At 37.4% G+C, this 16673-nt stretch overlaps 2 protein-coding genes across 6 annotated transcripts in view; both read left to right on the forward strand.

The window, feature by feature from the left end:
- The window catches only part of Cenpk (centromere protein K), a 60996-nt gene extending 51651 nt beyond the window's left edge, over nt 1-9345 (forward strand). Inside the window, exon 10 of the mRNA XM_008760667.4 lies at nt 9208-9345. Coding sequence (XP_008758889.1) covers nt 9208-9249 — 42 coding nt within the window. The 3' untranslated portion in view covers nt 9250-9345. The remainder of the gene's footprint in view (nt 1-9207) is intronic.
- Nucleotides 9346-9446: 101 nt separating this feature from the next.
- Adamts6 (ADAM metallopeptidase with thrombospondin type 1 motif, 6) overlaps nt 9447-16673 on the forward strand; it is a 211818-nt gene continuing 204591 nt past the window's right edge. For 4 of the 5 annotated variants that reach the window (XR_005500311.2, XM_039102547.2, XM_039102548.2 and 1 more), the window contains exons 1-2: nt 9447-9587; nt 12274-12638. Coding sequence is in view for 4 of the 5 variants with exons in the window: in XM_039102547.2 (XP_038958475.1) it covers nt 9491-9587; nt 12274-12638 (462 nt within the window). In the remaining variant the exon portion in view is untranslated. The remainder of the gene's footprint in view (nt 9588-12273; nt 12639-16673) is intronic. The other variant, NM_001108544.2, reaches the window with a different exon arrangement.

A 16673-nucleotide genomic window follows, 5' to 3' on the forward strand; every position in this document is an offset into this window, starting at 1 on the left:
TCACTGAAAAACCTACTTTACAATGCAGCTACTTCCTAGGGCCAATGAACTTAACGGAGAGGAAAAGCTTTTCTCAATATTATCTAGGTGATTGGTAGTGATGCCTTGATTTTACTTTTCTGTGCTGGCGATATTTGTCTTAAACCAGTGTTTGTAACATTAAGGAAAGTTGAATCTCATATATTTAAAGGATGATTTTATGCAAAGACAGCTAGCTCTGTGCCACCTTTATTTTTTTGGTGTTTACTAGTATTACTATGAGGTCTAGCAATCTCTATTTTGCAGAGAGAGGAGAGAGGAGAGTGAGAGAGAGAGAGAGAGAGAGAGAGAGAGAGAGAGAGAGAGAGAGAGAGAGAGAGAGAAACTCAATGAATCATCTTTATTTAGAACTGTCAGTACCATCCACAGGACACATTTCCACTTTTACTATGCACTGAGCCAGATAGCGAAGATTAAGGTCAAAATGAGAGCTAGCCCCTGGGCAAATGTACGGCCTTCCAACCCTTGAAAAATCATTGAAGTAAATGTATTCTTCTAGGTTCTCACCTATGCCTGCTTAAGCCATTCAAGGTTTTCCAGAACAATCACACCTACCACTTCTGGCATAGGAAGGAAAAAAAAATCAAAGAACAACAACGTTAACAGAAGCTAGAAATTTAAGAACTGGTATTTAGAACGTGCCTTTCTCCTTATTTACATCCCTCAGGTCCAATTTCATTTTCTGGTTCTGACCATAGGAAATTGGCTGGGTGTTAATTAAAGACTGGAATTTCAAGGCTCAATTTTCCCCTCCCCCAACCTTGGCAACCCTTAACCAACTCCCAACCCTACACTCCACGGTACAGACGGATAAATGATGCAGCAGATTACACAGCTGAAAGGCAATATTTGTCCTGAGCTATTTTCGATTTTCTTCCTGTTTCCGATCCTTGCGCCAGACATTGTTTGCTTGCTTAGGACTTGGAAAGCGGTGGGAATATTTTTTTTTCTACAGTTAAATGCCAGGGGATTTCTCCTGGTAAATGAAAGTGAAAGTGCCCGGTCGTGGTCGTATTTTATCTTTAAGGGTTGAACTGGCAGCTGATGTGGAGGGGGAGGTGGGATTGGAAAGCTAGAAGAACCGGTTCTGACATTTTGTTTGTTTATCTTGAGATCTCAGCAGGACTCCCGTGTCGTCGCGGTCCCCCCACCCCAACCTTTTTTGGGGGCTGATTTAGGCTTTATTTTCTTTTGAGCACTCATTGAAGTTTCTCATTCAGTGTACTACAAACAAACAAGCAAGGAAAAAAAAAAAGCCCTCACTTTGTGGCTTTCCCTGTTGCAGTTTAAAACACCATCTAGCTCTCATCTGGAAATAATGCACCACTCCCCACCCCCTTTTCCTTTTATAGTTTCACATAACCTGAAGTCGATAATCACATGGAAAATGTGCAGGTCTCAGTTTCGTTTAGTTTTTACTCTTGTGGTGGTATTTTCACTTGTTGAAGTATGCATTCAACACACAGTCGTTTTGTACACGTTTTAAGTCTTGAAATTTCGCTCTACTGATCTGACTCCTTACATGACAAATTTTATGAATAACTTTTAAATATTTATTGTAGAGATTAAAATAAAACAAACAAAAGTCAGAGAATGATACCAAAAATTCTAACAGTGACATTAGTCTATCCCCGTCTGCACCCCCCCCCCCAACACCCGCCGTGCCTTTCCTTTTTCCAAGAAACTGTAATAACAAACCAGACAAGACTCCGCAAGAGGTTAGAGGAGGAGGAAATAGGCGGGGTGGGTTAGGGGAGAGAGGTTAGAGGGCCAGAGTTTCTCTCATTCACAGGGTGGAAAAGTTGACATTGTCTAAGCCCTTCTGAATGGCTGGTAGTTGGATACCCCGATTGTACCTCTACCTCCCCTCCCCCTCCACGTGACGACCCAGGACACATGCGCACCCGACGCAGCCCAGGCACATCTGCAGACTGACGTCAGTTTGTTCTGCCTCTGAGGAAAGCTGCCAAAATTTTCTTCTGCTGCAATTGAAGTTGGCTTGGGGCCGGCAGTGAGCTCGAGGGCTACTTCAACAAAACTTTTCCTGCCCTTCCTGCTCCTCTTGTCTTCTCTCTCCTGATACCTTTTGATGCTCTGCACATGTTATTTGCATAGCAAAGGCACTAAGCTGTCCAGGAAGAGAGGGCACCACTTCCACCCCCAATAAGCCTTTCCCCTCTTTTTTCTTTTTTTTCCTTTCCTTTTTTTGGGGGGGTGGGTGGGCGGGGGAGGGAGGGAGTTGGGGGTTGCAAAGCACGTCTCAGGTTGATAGCCTTGGATGAATTGAAAGGATTTTTTTCTTTTCTTTTTCCTTCTTTCTTTTTTTCTTTCTTTCTTTTTTTTTTTTTTTAACTGCCAAATCAGAAAGTCCTTTCTCTAAAGCTCCAGTTAGCGAGACTATAGGGTTTTATTCTGGCTGCAGAATAACTGGCTGGTGTGGCTTTGCAAGGGGGCGGGGGGCAAAAAGAAAAGAGAAAAGGGAGTACGTGAGCCGTCCAGTGAAATCTCTATTGTTTGAAACTTACTTTTTATCAGAATTTGAAGATGAAAACGGTAAGGAAGACTTCACAATATTCAATGAAACCTTAAAAAAAAACCCCAACAACTTGTGCTTTGCTTATCTTCTGAATAACGCTTAGATCTCTCTCCCTTCCCTCTCTCTTCCCCTCCCTCCCCCTCTGTGTGTGTGTGTGTGTGTGTGTGTGTGTGTGTGTCTGTGGCTGTGCGCGCGCGCGCACGCGCGCGTGCGTGCTTTATGGCAAGAAGTGAGTTTGACTAAACTCACATTACAGATAGAAATCTTTTAAACTCTAGACTACTCGTGGACGTAGAATTCCGGGGCTTACAGGTATTTTATAATGTGAAAATACGCGCTTATTGTATGAATTTACATGTTGTGTGAAGTGGACTTGATTATGATCATCGTGGACTTTTAACTAGTCACCAGATAGTGGTGGAGAAGGTAATGATGATGTGTGTTTTTTAATCGATTTCCAGATTTATGCAATTGCCTTCTGAAAATCCGTTTCATGTCAGCGTCTTTAGTATTCAGACAAGTGCATATTTCATGCCTGTGCTCTCAGGGTAGCAGTATTGTGCTGGCTGTAGCACCGATGCTCTAGGATATGTTAAGCTCTTAATAGGCTAATCAAAGAGATGAAAGCGTGTGGTTTTGATTTACTTTTGCCCACTTGGGCCATGCTAGACTCATAACCCTCTGGAGCCTTGTTTATCAGAGTATGTCTGTATATATAGTATATAAGACTGAAATTCAGTGATTTGGGAGAGAGAACAAGAGTGAAGAAGTATTGGAAAATCTTTCTTAAAATATGTGCTATAATTTCTGTTTTTGATAAGTTGTCCACTTGTATTAGGGGCAAAGAGAGCAAGCCAGAGTAAGAAAGCACACTGAGAGGGAACAAGAGAGTAAGTTTCTTACTCTTGTTTTTATTTGAGCTGCTGGTGCAACGCGTTTGGGCCAAATGCCAACTGTCTGGGTCACACGCGTTTTATCCAAATAGATTTAGCGCTGCTGTCTGGAAATGGGCTGCTGAATGTTAACTTTAGGATCAACTCAACCAGGGCAGCTCAGACTGTTACCCTCTGTCTGGATGAAGTGGAATGGGAAGGGGGGTGGTGTGAGGGTGTGCAGAGAAGGGGGGAGAAAGGGAAACCAAACCATTGCTTGGAACTTTAAAAACTACACCGAATATAATTTTCAATTTACTCTCATGTTCAGAGTTTTTGAACTATATTTTCTCTTTTTTTCATTTCTTTTCTTAAGTTTATATTGATTAGACTGAAATGTTTAGTGGTGAATTTACAGTCTTAAAATTCATGATAGGAAAAGAAAAGCAATGTAAAACTGGTGCACTTGAAGGCAACTTAGAAAATTAATTTTGAAGATAATTATTTTCACCAAAGTGGTAGTTCAGTCTTGTTTATATTAATTTGGTGCTTAGTTGTGAGTATTAGTGATTGTTTTTTGAAGTGTGCTACATTAAAACAAATCATTCATTTATCATAAATGGCACCAGATTATTCTGTATAGATGTATTAATCTGTTTTGTGATTCCTCAGAGGAAATCTTCCAATCATTAAGACTGAAATATAGTAAATTATTTTTATGTTTGGTCTAAAAACCTGCAAAATTCATGCCTATTCTTGTCTGTCCTTACTACTTCCTTTTCACTTCCTTAGCAACCTAAGGTAGCTACTAGTGGTTTAGGTTGGGTCTGGTGCCAGATCTCGTTGTTTGTGATCTCAGCAGCAGATGAATTGAGTTGTCATGTTAAGGAAAGTCAATAGCATATTTGGATTTTGTGGGAAGGGAGAGAAAAAAGATGTAGATAATTCGTAATAGTTTTATAAAAACAAATCCAAAACCAAAGTTGGTTATCAGTGTTTTACACTAATACCAAGAAAGAAAAAAAATCATTTTTTAAGGAAAAAACTGTTTCAATACAAGTAGCTTGAATTAACCTTTAGCTTTGAGAGAATTGTGGAATTTAGAGATTTAATTTGAGAAAATTGGTTTTGTACTTTTGCTTTACTTAATAGTTAAGTTTTGAATAAATTATTGTGTTTATACTTTTCTTTGGTGACAAATCTTACAAAGTTTATAAATAATCAATATTCTCTATAATTAGAACGTAATTGTGACTTTAGAATGCAATAGTTAGCAAATATTTGTTGAGAGAAAAAAATTGAAAATGAAAAGTTTTCCATGTATGAAAATAGAGAACCTGAAATGTCCATGATGCTGTTGCTTTTCCATGGCAACCAAATCAGCTTTAAAATAAATGATCAGAGTTAAGATGGATGAAAAAGTTGGGAAATAGTTAAGTATGTTGTCTAGCTTTCTAATAACAGTTAATGAGAGGAAGTCATTATATTAGCGACTTCTATATCGCTTGAGTGGAAAGCCAGGCCATAAAGGAAAACCAAGCAAGAGGCTTCAACTAGGGCAGACTACTGCGAGAATCACTGTAGTATAAGTTGTCTGGTATCATTTCTTCTACAGAACTAATATAGCTTAAAAATATGGAAGCAGTTAAATTACCCTTTAACTGCTGGCTGCTATATTTATAGTAGGAATAAAACTCATATACAAAACGTCAAAGTAAACTGGACATTTTTGCTTGTATAATTATCATAGCTGAGGGGCTCCACTGTGCTTTAAAAGAGATGGCAGTTTCCATATTGAATCCATGTTATTCTACTATTCCACATTTTCCAGGGAAGGAGGAATATGAAACTATTTTTGAAGGAAAAACTTTGAAAACTAATGCTGTATAATAAAAGGGGAGAGATAACTTTTATTTAGGCACTCCATTGAAATATAGACATGCTATCTGTTGTAATCTAATTTGTTCTCTCAGAGAGTCTTTGTGAGGTATATATTACTGTCTTGATTTTATAGTTCAGAAAACAGATACAAGGATGTTTTGTCACTTGAAGTAAAACCATGAGTAACAAACCTTTGTTTCCCACAAAATAACAATACTGCTGTTCTTATACTACTTGAAAGGTTTACTGCATTGTGATTTCTGGATAGTTATTTAGCATTTTAGTGTTAGGTGAACTTTACAAACTATTTTTTCTCCACATACTTTATTGTGGTGTCTAGATTAGCTTTCCCAGTAGATGTCAGGAAGTAGGCTAACACATTTCACTTGTACTGTGTGGGTGACTGAGAGTGATTAGATATTCTAGTTATAATTTTAATTGAGCTCTCGCACCTGAGCACTAATATATAGTGCTAAGTTTCCTCTCTGACCATTGAGGGCTTAAAAGATAATGAGGAGGGAGGAGAAAGGACTCTAATTTAGAGTGTCCACCTACCCAATACTCCATCTAGTGATGAACAAGACCATACGCTGCAGTCTGTTTAATGCAGGAACTCCTGTTCTTTCTGTTATGTACCAATGCCCTTCTTACTGGACAAGTCACTTCAGTTATTCACGCTCCTATTAATGCTACTGGCCTAGTTAACTTAGATATGATAGTCTTAGGAAAGGTAGAAACTCAGAAACTTCTCAATGAACAACAAGAAATTTCTCAAGACAGGAAATGTTTTCTAAATCAAACCCACTGTCTTGTAACTTTGCCATTAGTTTCAGTGTCCAAGAAGACAAGAAGAAAAGTGTGGATCATTTAATATAAATCTACCATGAATGCTAGAAAATGAACTCAAACATTTAAATGAAGATTAAAATTTAAAGTAAATGGAGGACCCATTTGATGTCAGATGTTATTACTGAAAACATTCTAGTGACGTGAAAAAACTAACACACTAAGGCGGAATGTTATTCATGATACAATAATTATACATTAATATTTCATGGTTAGGTTTGGAGTAACCATATATGAGATAGTTGCAAACCAAGACAATGATTGGTTTATTTATTGTAATTGAATAAATAGTAGGATTTAATTCATAGATTTTTAAACTTGAGTATGTACATTTTGTCTTGCCTAAATAGAAATAGAAGTTTTAAAATAAAAACTGGATGCAAAGTTGATTTAAAAAACTGTTCATAATAACAAATTTCACTCGTGAATATATTATACAACATGACTGTAGAGAACTACTACTGAATATTCAAAGTAGTACCTTAAGTTAAAAAGGTAGTATAATACACAAAAACTTAAGCTTTTTTTTTAGCCAGATAGCCATGTTATATAAATATGAACTCACTTGTTTTCCAGCTACTTGATCTTTGTGAATGCCAATTTCTGTGTGTGCTAATTCATGGCTGTGTTAGTTATTGATTACTGCATAACAAATACAGAGTAAATAACTTAGCACATACCCACAGTGCCAGGTTCCGTGAGTCTAACTGTGACTGTGTCCTGGTGAGGCTATAATCTAAGTATTGGCAGACTGAGTTCTTTGCAGGAAGCTCACTGGTGAAGAATGGACTTCTAAGTATTCTGGGGCAGGACTCAGTTACTAGCACGCTATTGGATTGGGCGGGGGGTGGGGTGAGATGGAGGGTTCAGTTTCTTGTCAGTACTAGGTGGAGGTTGCTTTGACTTCCTTTTTCTGAACATCTTAGTATTAAGTCGCTTCATCTAAGCCAAAGAAACAAAGTCCAGTACCAAGATTCTGAGCCAGAATCTTGCAGTCAAATCATGGAAGTGGCATCCTTTCAGAATTGAGATATTTTCTTGATGAAAATTAAGTTATTCAGAGGATAAGTATGACAGAAGAGTATGGCTATTAAAAGACAGCCCCATTGATTCTGGCAGTCTGTCTGCCTTACTACAGGGTGCTATTACTTTGAAAGTGAAGACTGAAGGAAGTAATCTATATTTTAAATAATTTATTTTTGGTCTGACCTTTAGCTGCTTTTCTATGTATTTAGGCTTCTGAACAGGAGCCAGATTTACTATTTCCGTTATTACTAATGTCAGTGCCCATTTGCTCCATCTGCACCCATTTGCCATCTAGGCCTCTGGAATGAGTTTCTTCTATCAGTAGTGATTATATCCAACAATTAACTAATGAAATTACTGCCTCTGGTGTTGTTTTGCACTAGCTTTTCTTAATCCATCTTCACTGACTTAGAGATAATTGTCTTCATCTGATTACCTATAACATGTTTTTTAACTTCACTTGGGCACTAATCTTTTTTTTTTCTTTTTTTCTTTTTTTCGGAGCTGGGGACCGAACCCAGAGCCTTGTGCTTGCTAGGCAAGCGCTCTACTTCTGAGCTAAATCCCCAACCCCATAATCATTTTTTTTTTAATTTTTCTGTTACTTACATTATAGATTCCTCATCAAGGACAAGGATTGTGTTTTAATCTTTTCTGTATTCTGCTATTGTTATAATGTAATTTTTAAACATAGAGAAAACATATTGTTGATTAATGAACTAACTTTTCCAAAGGTCAGGAGTTTGATCACTTGTAGAGATGAATGGGAGGAATTTCAGGTAGTTATAATAACCTATATTTCTAGCTCCAAGGGGAATGAAGTATTGCAGACTTTTATCCTTCTATATGCCTCTGATTATATTTTATTCACTATTTTATTTATTCATTTATTTTTAAACCAACAAATATGGCAAATATTTATTATGTGACTATTATATACATTAGAAATTTGGGATACATTTTCTAATATCTTCCACATACCTTTAAAAATCATATTTGTATTAATATACTTTATTCCAAAGTCATATACATTATTTGAAAAATCAATTATTGATCTATGGCACAGTTGTGTACACAATAAGAACATAAGGATAGTTTTACCTTTCTTCCCAGCTGTATTATGTTATGGTTCTAGAATTATATTTGGACTTTTGTCCTTTTTAGTCACTAGTTTGCTGTTACTGAGCTGGTTTTTAGTCCTCTAGTTATTTTTTTCTTCTGATATGCTATTTGTTGGTCAATCAAGTGGTTACATATGTAAATATTTTGAGGCCAAGAATTGTGAGTGAGATTATTAGCCAAAGGTAAGATATATGAGATAAGATTAAAAAGGTGTTGTAATATTTGAAGTGAAGTTGTTAAAACTTCTCTTTTTAAATACATTATACAGAGTTGAAATTACTTGAGTTGCTTAATAAGTCATGTATGACTTCTAGACAAATTCTGCTCTATTATAAATTGAGTCACACTACTTCAGTGTTCAGAGACTGTTGATAAATCTCACTGTGCATTTGCAGATCCAAGTGGTCAGAACAACATGCTGGTGCCCATAAAGCAGCATAGCAGTCCTGAAATATGAATGGGCTGAACACATTTGTTGAGGAATGGAATCACATGCTATTTGTCCAGTACTTGTGATTGACTTAGATTCTGCAGTTTGTCTGTTTTTATGTTATTAAAAGGAGGTTAGCACACTACACCTCTCCACTGTTATCTTTAGAGTTTTATTAGTCTTCTTCAGATTTCCAGCCATGCCTTCTTCCTCCTCTTTCTTTGATTTCTAAAACATTCTGCATCAAAAAGTGTTCTATAACCTCTAGCTCCAAGGTTCCTTTTTTGATTATTTAGTTGTCATGGAATTTTCCTGTTAGCCATTTAGGTTTCTGATATTATGTTAAAACTACATTAAGTTATTTTGAATTTATATCCTTTGGTAAGTATTCTTTAATCTGTAGTAAATATGTTCATTCATGATATTTTTCAGTTAATTCACTTTTTTCCCTCTAGGTTAAAAAGCGACCACCATACTTAAGTGACCTATCACTCTGAGCTTTGCTAATGAAAAAAATTCCATCATCATTATTTTTTTCATTTTTGGATTGGAAAAATGAATCCAGACATAGAAGAAAGTGCAAGATGTTGGGGGAAAGTACTTGTTAAACAGTGGAGCATCTAACGACTCATTTGCAAGAAGGTTTAAGGAATTAAAACTGTTATGCTTCGATATCGCTATGCTATTGACTCTCTAGCTCATAGGTAGCCCTCCAAAACACGTTCAGCTTTCCAAATTATGGAAATTTCGTGGAAAACGTTCACTTGGATTCTGAGCCTCATCATGGCCTCATCGGAGTTTTATAGTGACCACAGACTTTCATATAGTTCTCAAGGTAGGATTTCTGAATTTGAAATTTGAAATAGAAATGATCACAAAATAAAAACTCTGAACATTTAGTTTGACAAATAGTTTCTTGGGAATATTTTGTCAGATGGAGAAGAAACAAAGGTCTTATTAATCGGATGCGCCATTCTCCCTCTGAGATGATGCTTCACTGGGTTTTAGAGTTGACTATCTTTCCTGGAAGATGATACACTCCAAGCTGGTGCTTTTGCTTTGTTCTAAATCTTAATAGACACATTCATTGCTAGGGTTTTGAGCCAGGTCACTTTCAGACAGAATCCAAATATACTGTAAAAGAGGAAGAAACCACATTCATTTTGATGCAAATTTAAATATGAACCCTTTATTTAAAACACAAAATAACAATGAAATACTTTTTCAAACATAAAGATTCTCATTCGTATAATTTTAATTCAGACAATTGAATTTTATATCATAGAAATGACCTCAACAAAGAGAGTACATGAGGGAATGTCATATTCTATTTCCTGGACCAGTTTGTTGCTTATAGAATTCTTGAAAGCTATACCTTTTGGACTTTTCTCCCTCGAATACCCAGTAACAGATACTTTTTTGGTGCTGATGAAGGCGTTATAGACTGGTACATATTTGGAAGTATGTGTGTAAAGATGAAACCATAGCATTTAGTTGTCTCTTATTCATAAAAAGTATATTACCATATTTTAAATTATTTTCACTGCTTGTAGTTCTTTCGCTGGTTATAGGACTGTATAGTTATGGAATAAACTCCATGTGTGGTCAGTGAAGCAGTGTGCTGATAATTTGGTTTCCCCTGGGGGTAAACCTGACTGAACACAGGTTTGGCTAAGAAAGAGATGAGTGACTAATTCAAATGAGAAGACTGTGGCGCTGGAGAGAGGGCTCAGCGGTTAAGAACACTGACTGAACTTGCAGAGGATTCTTGCTCAGCTATAAGCTCCCATATGGCAGTTCACATCTATCTGAAACTCCAGACCATGCTCTCTGGTCTCCATGGAAACTGAGTGCATACATGGTGAATATACATACATGCAGATATAAAATACTTATGCACATAAAATAAAAGATAACATGTTTAATTGTTTAATTTTTATTATACTGTTGTTTTTTAACATTTTTGAGATACAAAGTACGTATAATACATCCATTAAAGTGTGCATCTCAATGGTTGTTAGTAGGTTTTAGAACCATACAGTATTAACGTAATCTACTGTAGTGCATTTTAATCTTTTCTTAAAAATAAAACCAAAAAATCTGTGCCCATTGACAGTCACTCCTAAATTTCCTAGTCCTAGGCAATTTCTACACTTTGAACTCTTTAAAGATTGATTTACTTACATATATTGGATACCATTACAGTTGGTTGTGAGCCACCATGTGGTTGCTGGAAATGGAACTGAAGAACTCTGGAAGAGCAGTCAGTGTTCTTAACCACTGAGCCATCTCTCCAGTTCCCACACTTTGAACTCTTATCTCTAGAGAGTTGCCTCTTTTGCCTTTCACCTAAGTATAATTATGTAATATTCAGTCTTTCTGTGATTGACTTCTTTTACTAAGTGTAATAATTTTCATGTTAGAAAATGAATTTTGGGGCTGGAGAGATGGCTCAGTGGTTAGAGCACCGACCGCTCTTCCTGAGGTCCTGAGTTCAAATCCCAGCAACCACATGGTGGCTCACAACCATCTGTAATGGGATCTGATGCCCTCTTCTGGTGTGTCTGAAGACAGCTACAGTGTACTTAGATATAATAAATAAAAAAAATTTAAAAAAAAGAATGAATTTTGATCAAGAAGTCAGTCACCATGGTGGCACACACCTTTAGTCCTAGCACTGGGGAGGAAGAGTCAGGCAGATCTCTTACTAAGGCCAGACTGGTCTACAGAGTGAGTTCCAGGACAGCAAGGGCTACAAAAATAAAAAAAAGGAAGGTGTTTTTTCTGAGAGGCCAGTAACGTGGAATTGCACACACAGTGCTGCTTTCCTATTCTTTTTGTTGGAGAGTAACATTCTCTGGCTTATCAGAACCTGCTCAGTTTTCGTCAGGTGATGAAGGGTTGCATTATCTCTCTCTTGGGCAGTGATCAATAGTCCTCGTATAAACATTCACGCACAGATTGTTTTGTGTATGTACCTGGGAGTAGAATTATTGCTAAGTTATCTGATAATTTTATGTTTAATATTTTGAAGAAATGTCAGATTGGTTTCTAAAGTGACCATAGCCTTTATCACTCTTAGTGATTTTGTTTTTTGAAGATAGTTTCTACAGAGCCATAGAGATTCTCCATGAATACTTTTGGGTAGCTTACAAAGTTACTTTATCTGAGCTAAACATTGTTTTAAAATGTATATGTACTTTTTGTTTAGTTGTCATGTAAGATTTTCATATTCCTAGGAGAACTTTTGAAATCCATATATTAAAAATTAAATTTAGGAAAGAAGACTAGTCCTTCACAAATAATTTTTTGATAAATACTGTTTTCAGGAATGAAACTATTGAAATGTAATATCTTATTCTACTTTTCCTTCTGTTTACTGTATCATTTTCCTTCACATCTCCCATAGAATGATACATACTTTCAATTGACATCATCGTCTCATATTCTACTTCTTTGTTCTGTTAAATGTTCTTTTCTTCCATGTGCTTTTCTGGATCTTCTGCCTTGGGATTACAAAGAGGAATTCCTGACTTACCTTGAACACTACCAGCTAACTATTCCAATAAGAGTTGATCAAAATGGAGCTTTTCTCAGCTTTACTGTGAAAAATGATAAACACTCAAGGAGAAGACGGAGTATGGACCTTCTTGATCCACAGCAGGCAGTGTCTAAATTATTTTTTAAACTTTCAGCCTATGGCAAGCACTTTCACCTAAACTTGACTCTCAATACAAATTTTGTGTCCAAACATTTTACAGTAGAGTATTGGGGGAAAGATGGACCCCAATGGAAACATGACTTTCTAGACAACTGTCACTACACAGGATACTTACAAGATCAACATAGTACAACTAAGGTGGCATTAAGCAACTGTGTTGGATTGGTAAGTAAATACAATTTTAAATTTCTAATGGGAAATAAATTCAAAATGTAAATGTTGTTCCTGGGCTTAAAATATACCTGTCAGTGATGTAAGAGGAAAGATAATAGTTTAATGTTGTTCATTATTTCTGCTGCTCTTACCTTCATCTTTGTTCTCATAATGTTTATAAAGATTTTCACAGGGCAGATTTTAAAATTCATTTAGAAGTAGAGACTGAGTTCAGGGTGGTGGTGGTGTACTCCTTAATCCTAAGACTTGGGCCAGAGACAGGCGGATCTCTGAAAATGGGTTCACAAGTGCAGAGTACTCAGAAATTTTGCATATGAAATGATAAACACCTAGTTCACAGTTGCACATAATATTGAGTGCAGATCGAATCTCCCCTTTCTCTTTTGCTCTTACCCTGTCCAGGCTACTAGAGATATTCCATTAAAACTTTATGTATGTAAAACACACACACTTTCATGTCTTAGCTCTATTTTCTGCAACCATTTTTCTTCCTTACTGTAACAGACCCACATTCTTGTTTTTACTTCAGTAGAAAATAGCAATGTAAATACAATAGAATTCAAATAAATTTTAAATTTGAGAAAAACTCTGTAATTGGGAAGTAAATTTAACTATTTTTGTTCAGGTTTCCATTTTTTTACAACTGCTGAGCAAAATGAGTTAATATTAGTACTTAATACTGTTAATATCCAGCTTTAATTTCCATAAAACATGAGTTAAGTGCATTTATTGCTAGCTTCCTTATAAATAAAGTTAGGGCTTTATGTGTAAAATGTTTATTTCTTTAATTTTAGTAATGTTTTGGGTTGGTATACAAATTAATGGGTTTATAATGGAATCTGGATACATTTGTGTCAATATGGTTTATTCTGATTTATTCCCCTCCTTGACCATACTCCTCAGGGCTTCTCTCCAACTGATGCTCTTTCCCCCAGTTTGTCTTTTTCTTATTTCCTATTGCATGCATTATTTTGTTGTCTGGTCAAAGCCTTTCCTTCTGCTCTCAGGATCCCATTTCTAGTTTTCTGAGCTATAAACACATATAAACAAACAAGCAAACACATGCACTCACACATGCACATACATGTAATTTTAAATTGGGTTCTGCATATGCGAGAAAATGTGGTTTATTTCACTTAGCACAATGATTTGTAGTTGTATCCATTTTCTTGAAAATGCCCATAATTGCATTTTCTTGATGGTTAAAGAAAATTCTATTGTATGTATTTATCATCATTTCTTTTTCCTTGACCATTCATCTCTTGGTGGGTATCTAGGTTGATTTTATCTTCTGGCTGTTATAAGCAGACAACTCTAATGTGTATGTTTGAGTATCTTTGGGACATGCGGACTTAGTATATCCATGAGTAGTATAGCTGGGTCATGCTGATAGTTTCTTGAAGACTCTTCATTCCAATTTTCATAGTAGGCATACTCAAGTTTACATGCCTACCAGCATGTGTACACAGACTCCTGTTGTCCTTGTTCTTGCCAGCATTACTTTTCAGGATAATAGCCATTGTCCTGGGATGAGACAAATCTTAAAGAAGTCCTGACAGGAATTTCCCCATGGCAGAGGATGTTGAATTCTTTTCCAGTATTTATTGGCCATTTGCATTTCTTCTATTAAGAACTGTCTGTTCGATTCATATATCATGTTGATTAGATGATTTATGTGCAAGGTACATACTGTCTGTCTAGTGTATAGTTAGTAAATATTTATTCATTGCTATTCTATACATTGTTGGGCTCTGGCTAGCTGGCGAGGGTGCAGGGGAGCTTATGGTGGTGATTTCGGGGAGAGCAGATCTCTTCCCCAAGCGGCAGTGTTACAGCTCTTACAACAGAAGCTCTCAGACGATGGAATATTTCCTGCATACCTTTAATTCTGGACATGACACTTAAATGCAGTTTTTTGGATAGGTCACTATCTGACAGCAGATATTCCCTATTGGTTGGCCTGAGATCTTGGGAAGACCTCATCTACATATTCGGGGGCGTGGTCCTGTTTTCTGACTCATCTGTCTTAAGCCTACTATCTGTGGTCAAGTCTTCATCTGTGGAGGAGGGGCTTGGGGCATTGTCCTCTGTGACTGATCTGTCTCAAACCTCTACGGGCGAGGGTGCAGCTATGTGAGGCCCTGATATTCTGGGACACTCGGAATGTACCTGCCATCCCTTTTAGGGTCTCCTGGGGATTCATCCTATCTCAACCAGGACTCGGGGTGCCTTTCACTGCTTGCATCCGCACAGTACATTGTCTCTTAATTCTGGTGGTTGTTTACTTTTCTGTGTAGAAGATACCTAATTTCATTTGCCAAATCTTGAGGTTATTTCTTGTGTTATTGGGGTGGTATTTAGAAAACCCTTGCCTCTACTTACATCTTAAAGCATTTTTCCGTAGCAATATCCAAGTTTCAGGCCTTATATTAATTAAGATTTGATCTGTTTTAGATGTGTTTGGGAGCATATTGAGATATGGTTTTAGATTCAGTTTTTCATATGGAAATTCCATTTTGTACCTCAGTACATGTTAGTATTTTCTCAAGTTGAGACAAAGCTAGAGTCATTTCAGAAGAGGAGTCCTCCGTTGAGAAAATGATTTCATTAGATGTGCCTGTAAACACTCTTGTGGAACATTTTCTGGATTGACCATCCCACTATGGATGGTGTATGCTATTCACCTCCTAACCTGGGCTGTATAAAACAGCAAGGTGAGCAAGCCAGTAAATAGTGTTCCTTCATGGTCTCGGGTTCAATTCCTGCCTCTGGGTTCCCACCTTGAGTCTGTGTCCTGGCTTCCCTGGATGATGGATGATCTGTAAGTTGCAAGATGAAATCAATCTTTATGCCCCGAGTTGGTTTTGTTCATAGTGTTTTATCACAGCAATAGGAACCTAACGAGGGTGCGTGTGGGCATAGCTGTGTGAGTTGGTTTTTGTGCCCTCTGTTTAATTTCACTGATCAGAAGACCAACTTTTTGCAGTACTGTATCCATTCTTGTTACTATCTGTGACTCTGTAGTATATTTGAGACTGGGTTTTGTGGCACTTCCAGCACAACTCCTTCTGTTGAGATTCATCTTCTGTTGAGATTCGTTTTAGCTGCTGCCCTCTGTCCTTCTGTAAACAGTGCCATTAGGATTTTGATGTGGATTGCATTGGTAGATTGTTGTAGGTCATATGTAGCATAGAAATTTTCCCAATACTGATTTTTCCAGTCCATGAACAAGGGAAGTCTATTTTCAGATATTTTGAATTTTTGTATTCAGTGTTTTAAAGTTTTATTGTAGAGGTCTTTCAATTTGTCCGAAGTTTTTTTTTTTTCTTATTTACATTTCGAGTGTTATTCCCTTTCCCGGTTTCCGGGCAAACATCCCCCTAGCCCCTCCCCCCTTCTTTAAGGGTGTTCCGCTCCCATCCTTCCCCCATTGCCGCCCTCCCCCCAACAATCACGCTCACTGGGGGTTCAGCCTTGGCAGGAGCAAGGACTTCCCCTTCCACTGGTGCTCTTACTAGGATATGCATTGCTACCTATGAGGTCAGAGTCCAGGGTCAGTCCATGTATAGTCTTTAGGTAGTGGCTTAGTCCCTGGAAGCTCTGGTTGCTTGGCATTGTTGTTCATATGGGGTCTCGAGCCCCTTCAAGCTCTTCCAGTTCTTTCTCTGATTCCTTCAACGGGGGTCCTGTTCTCAGTTCAGTGGTTTGCTGCTGGCATTCGCCTCAGTATTTGCTGTATTCTGGCTGTGTCTCTCAGGAGCGATCTACATCCGGCTCCTGTCGGCCTGAACTTCTTTGCTTCATCCATCTTGTCTAATTGGGTGGCTGTATATGTATGGGCCACATGTGGGGCAGGTTCTGAATGGGTGTTCCTTCAGTCTCTGTTTTAATCTTTGCCTCTCCCTTCCCTGCCAAGGGTATTCTTTTTCCTCATTTAAAGAAGGAGTGAAGCATTCACATTTTGATCATCCGTCTTGAGTTTCATGTGTTCTAGGCATCTAGGGTAATTCAAGCATTTGGGCTAAT

The sequence above is a fragment of the Rattus norvegicus genome, chromosome 2, assembly GCF_036323735.1.
Source record: "Rattus norvegicus strain BN/NHsdMcwi chromosome 2, GRCr8, whole genome shotgun sequence".
Lineage (NCBI taxonomy): Eukaryota > Metazoa > Chordata > Mammalia > Rodentia > Muridae > Rattus > Rattus norvegicus.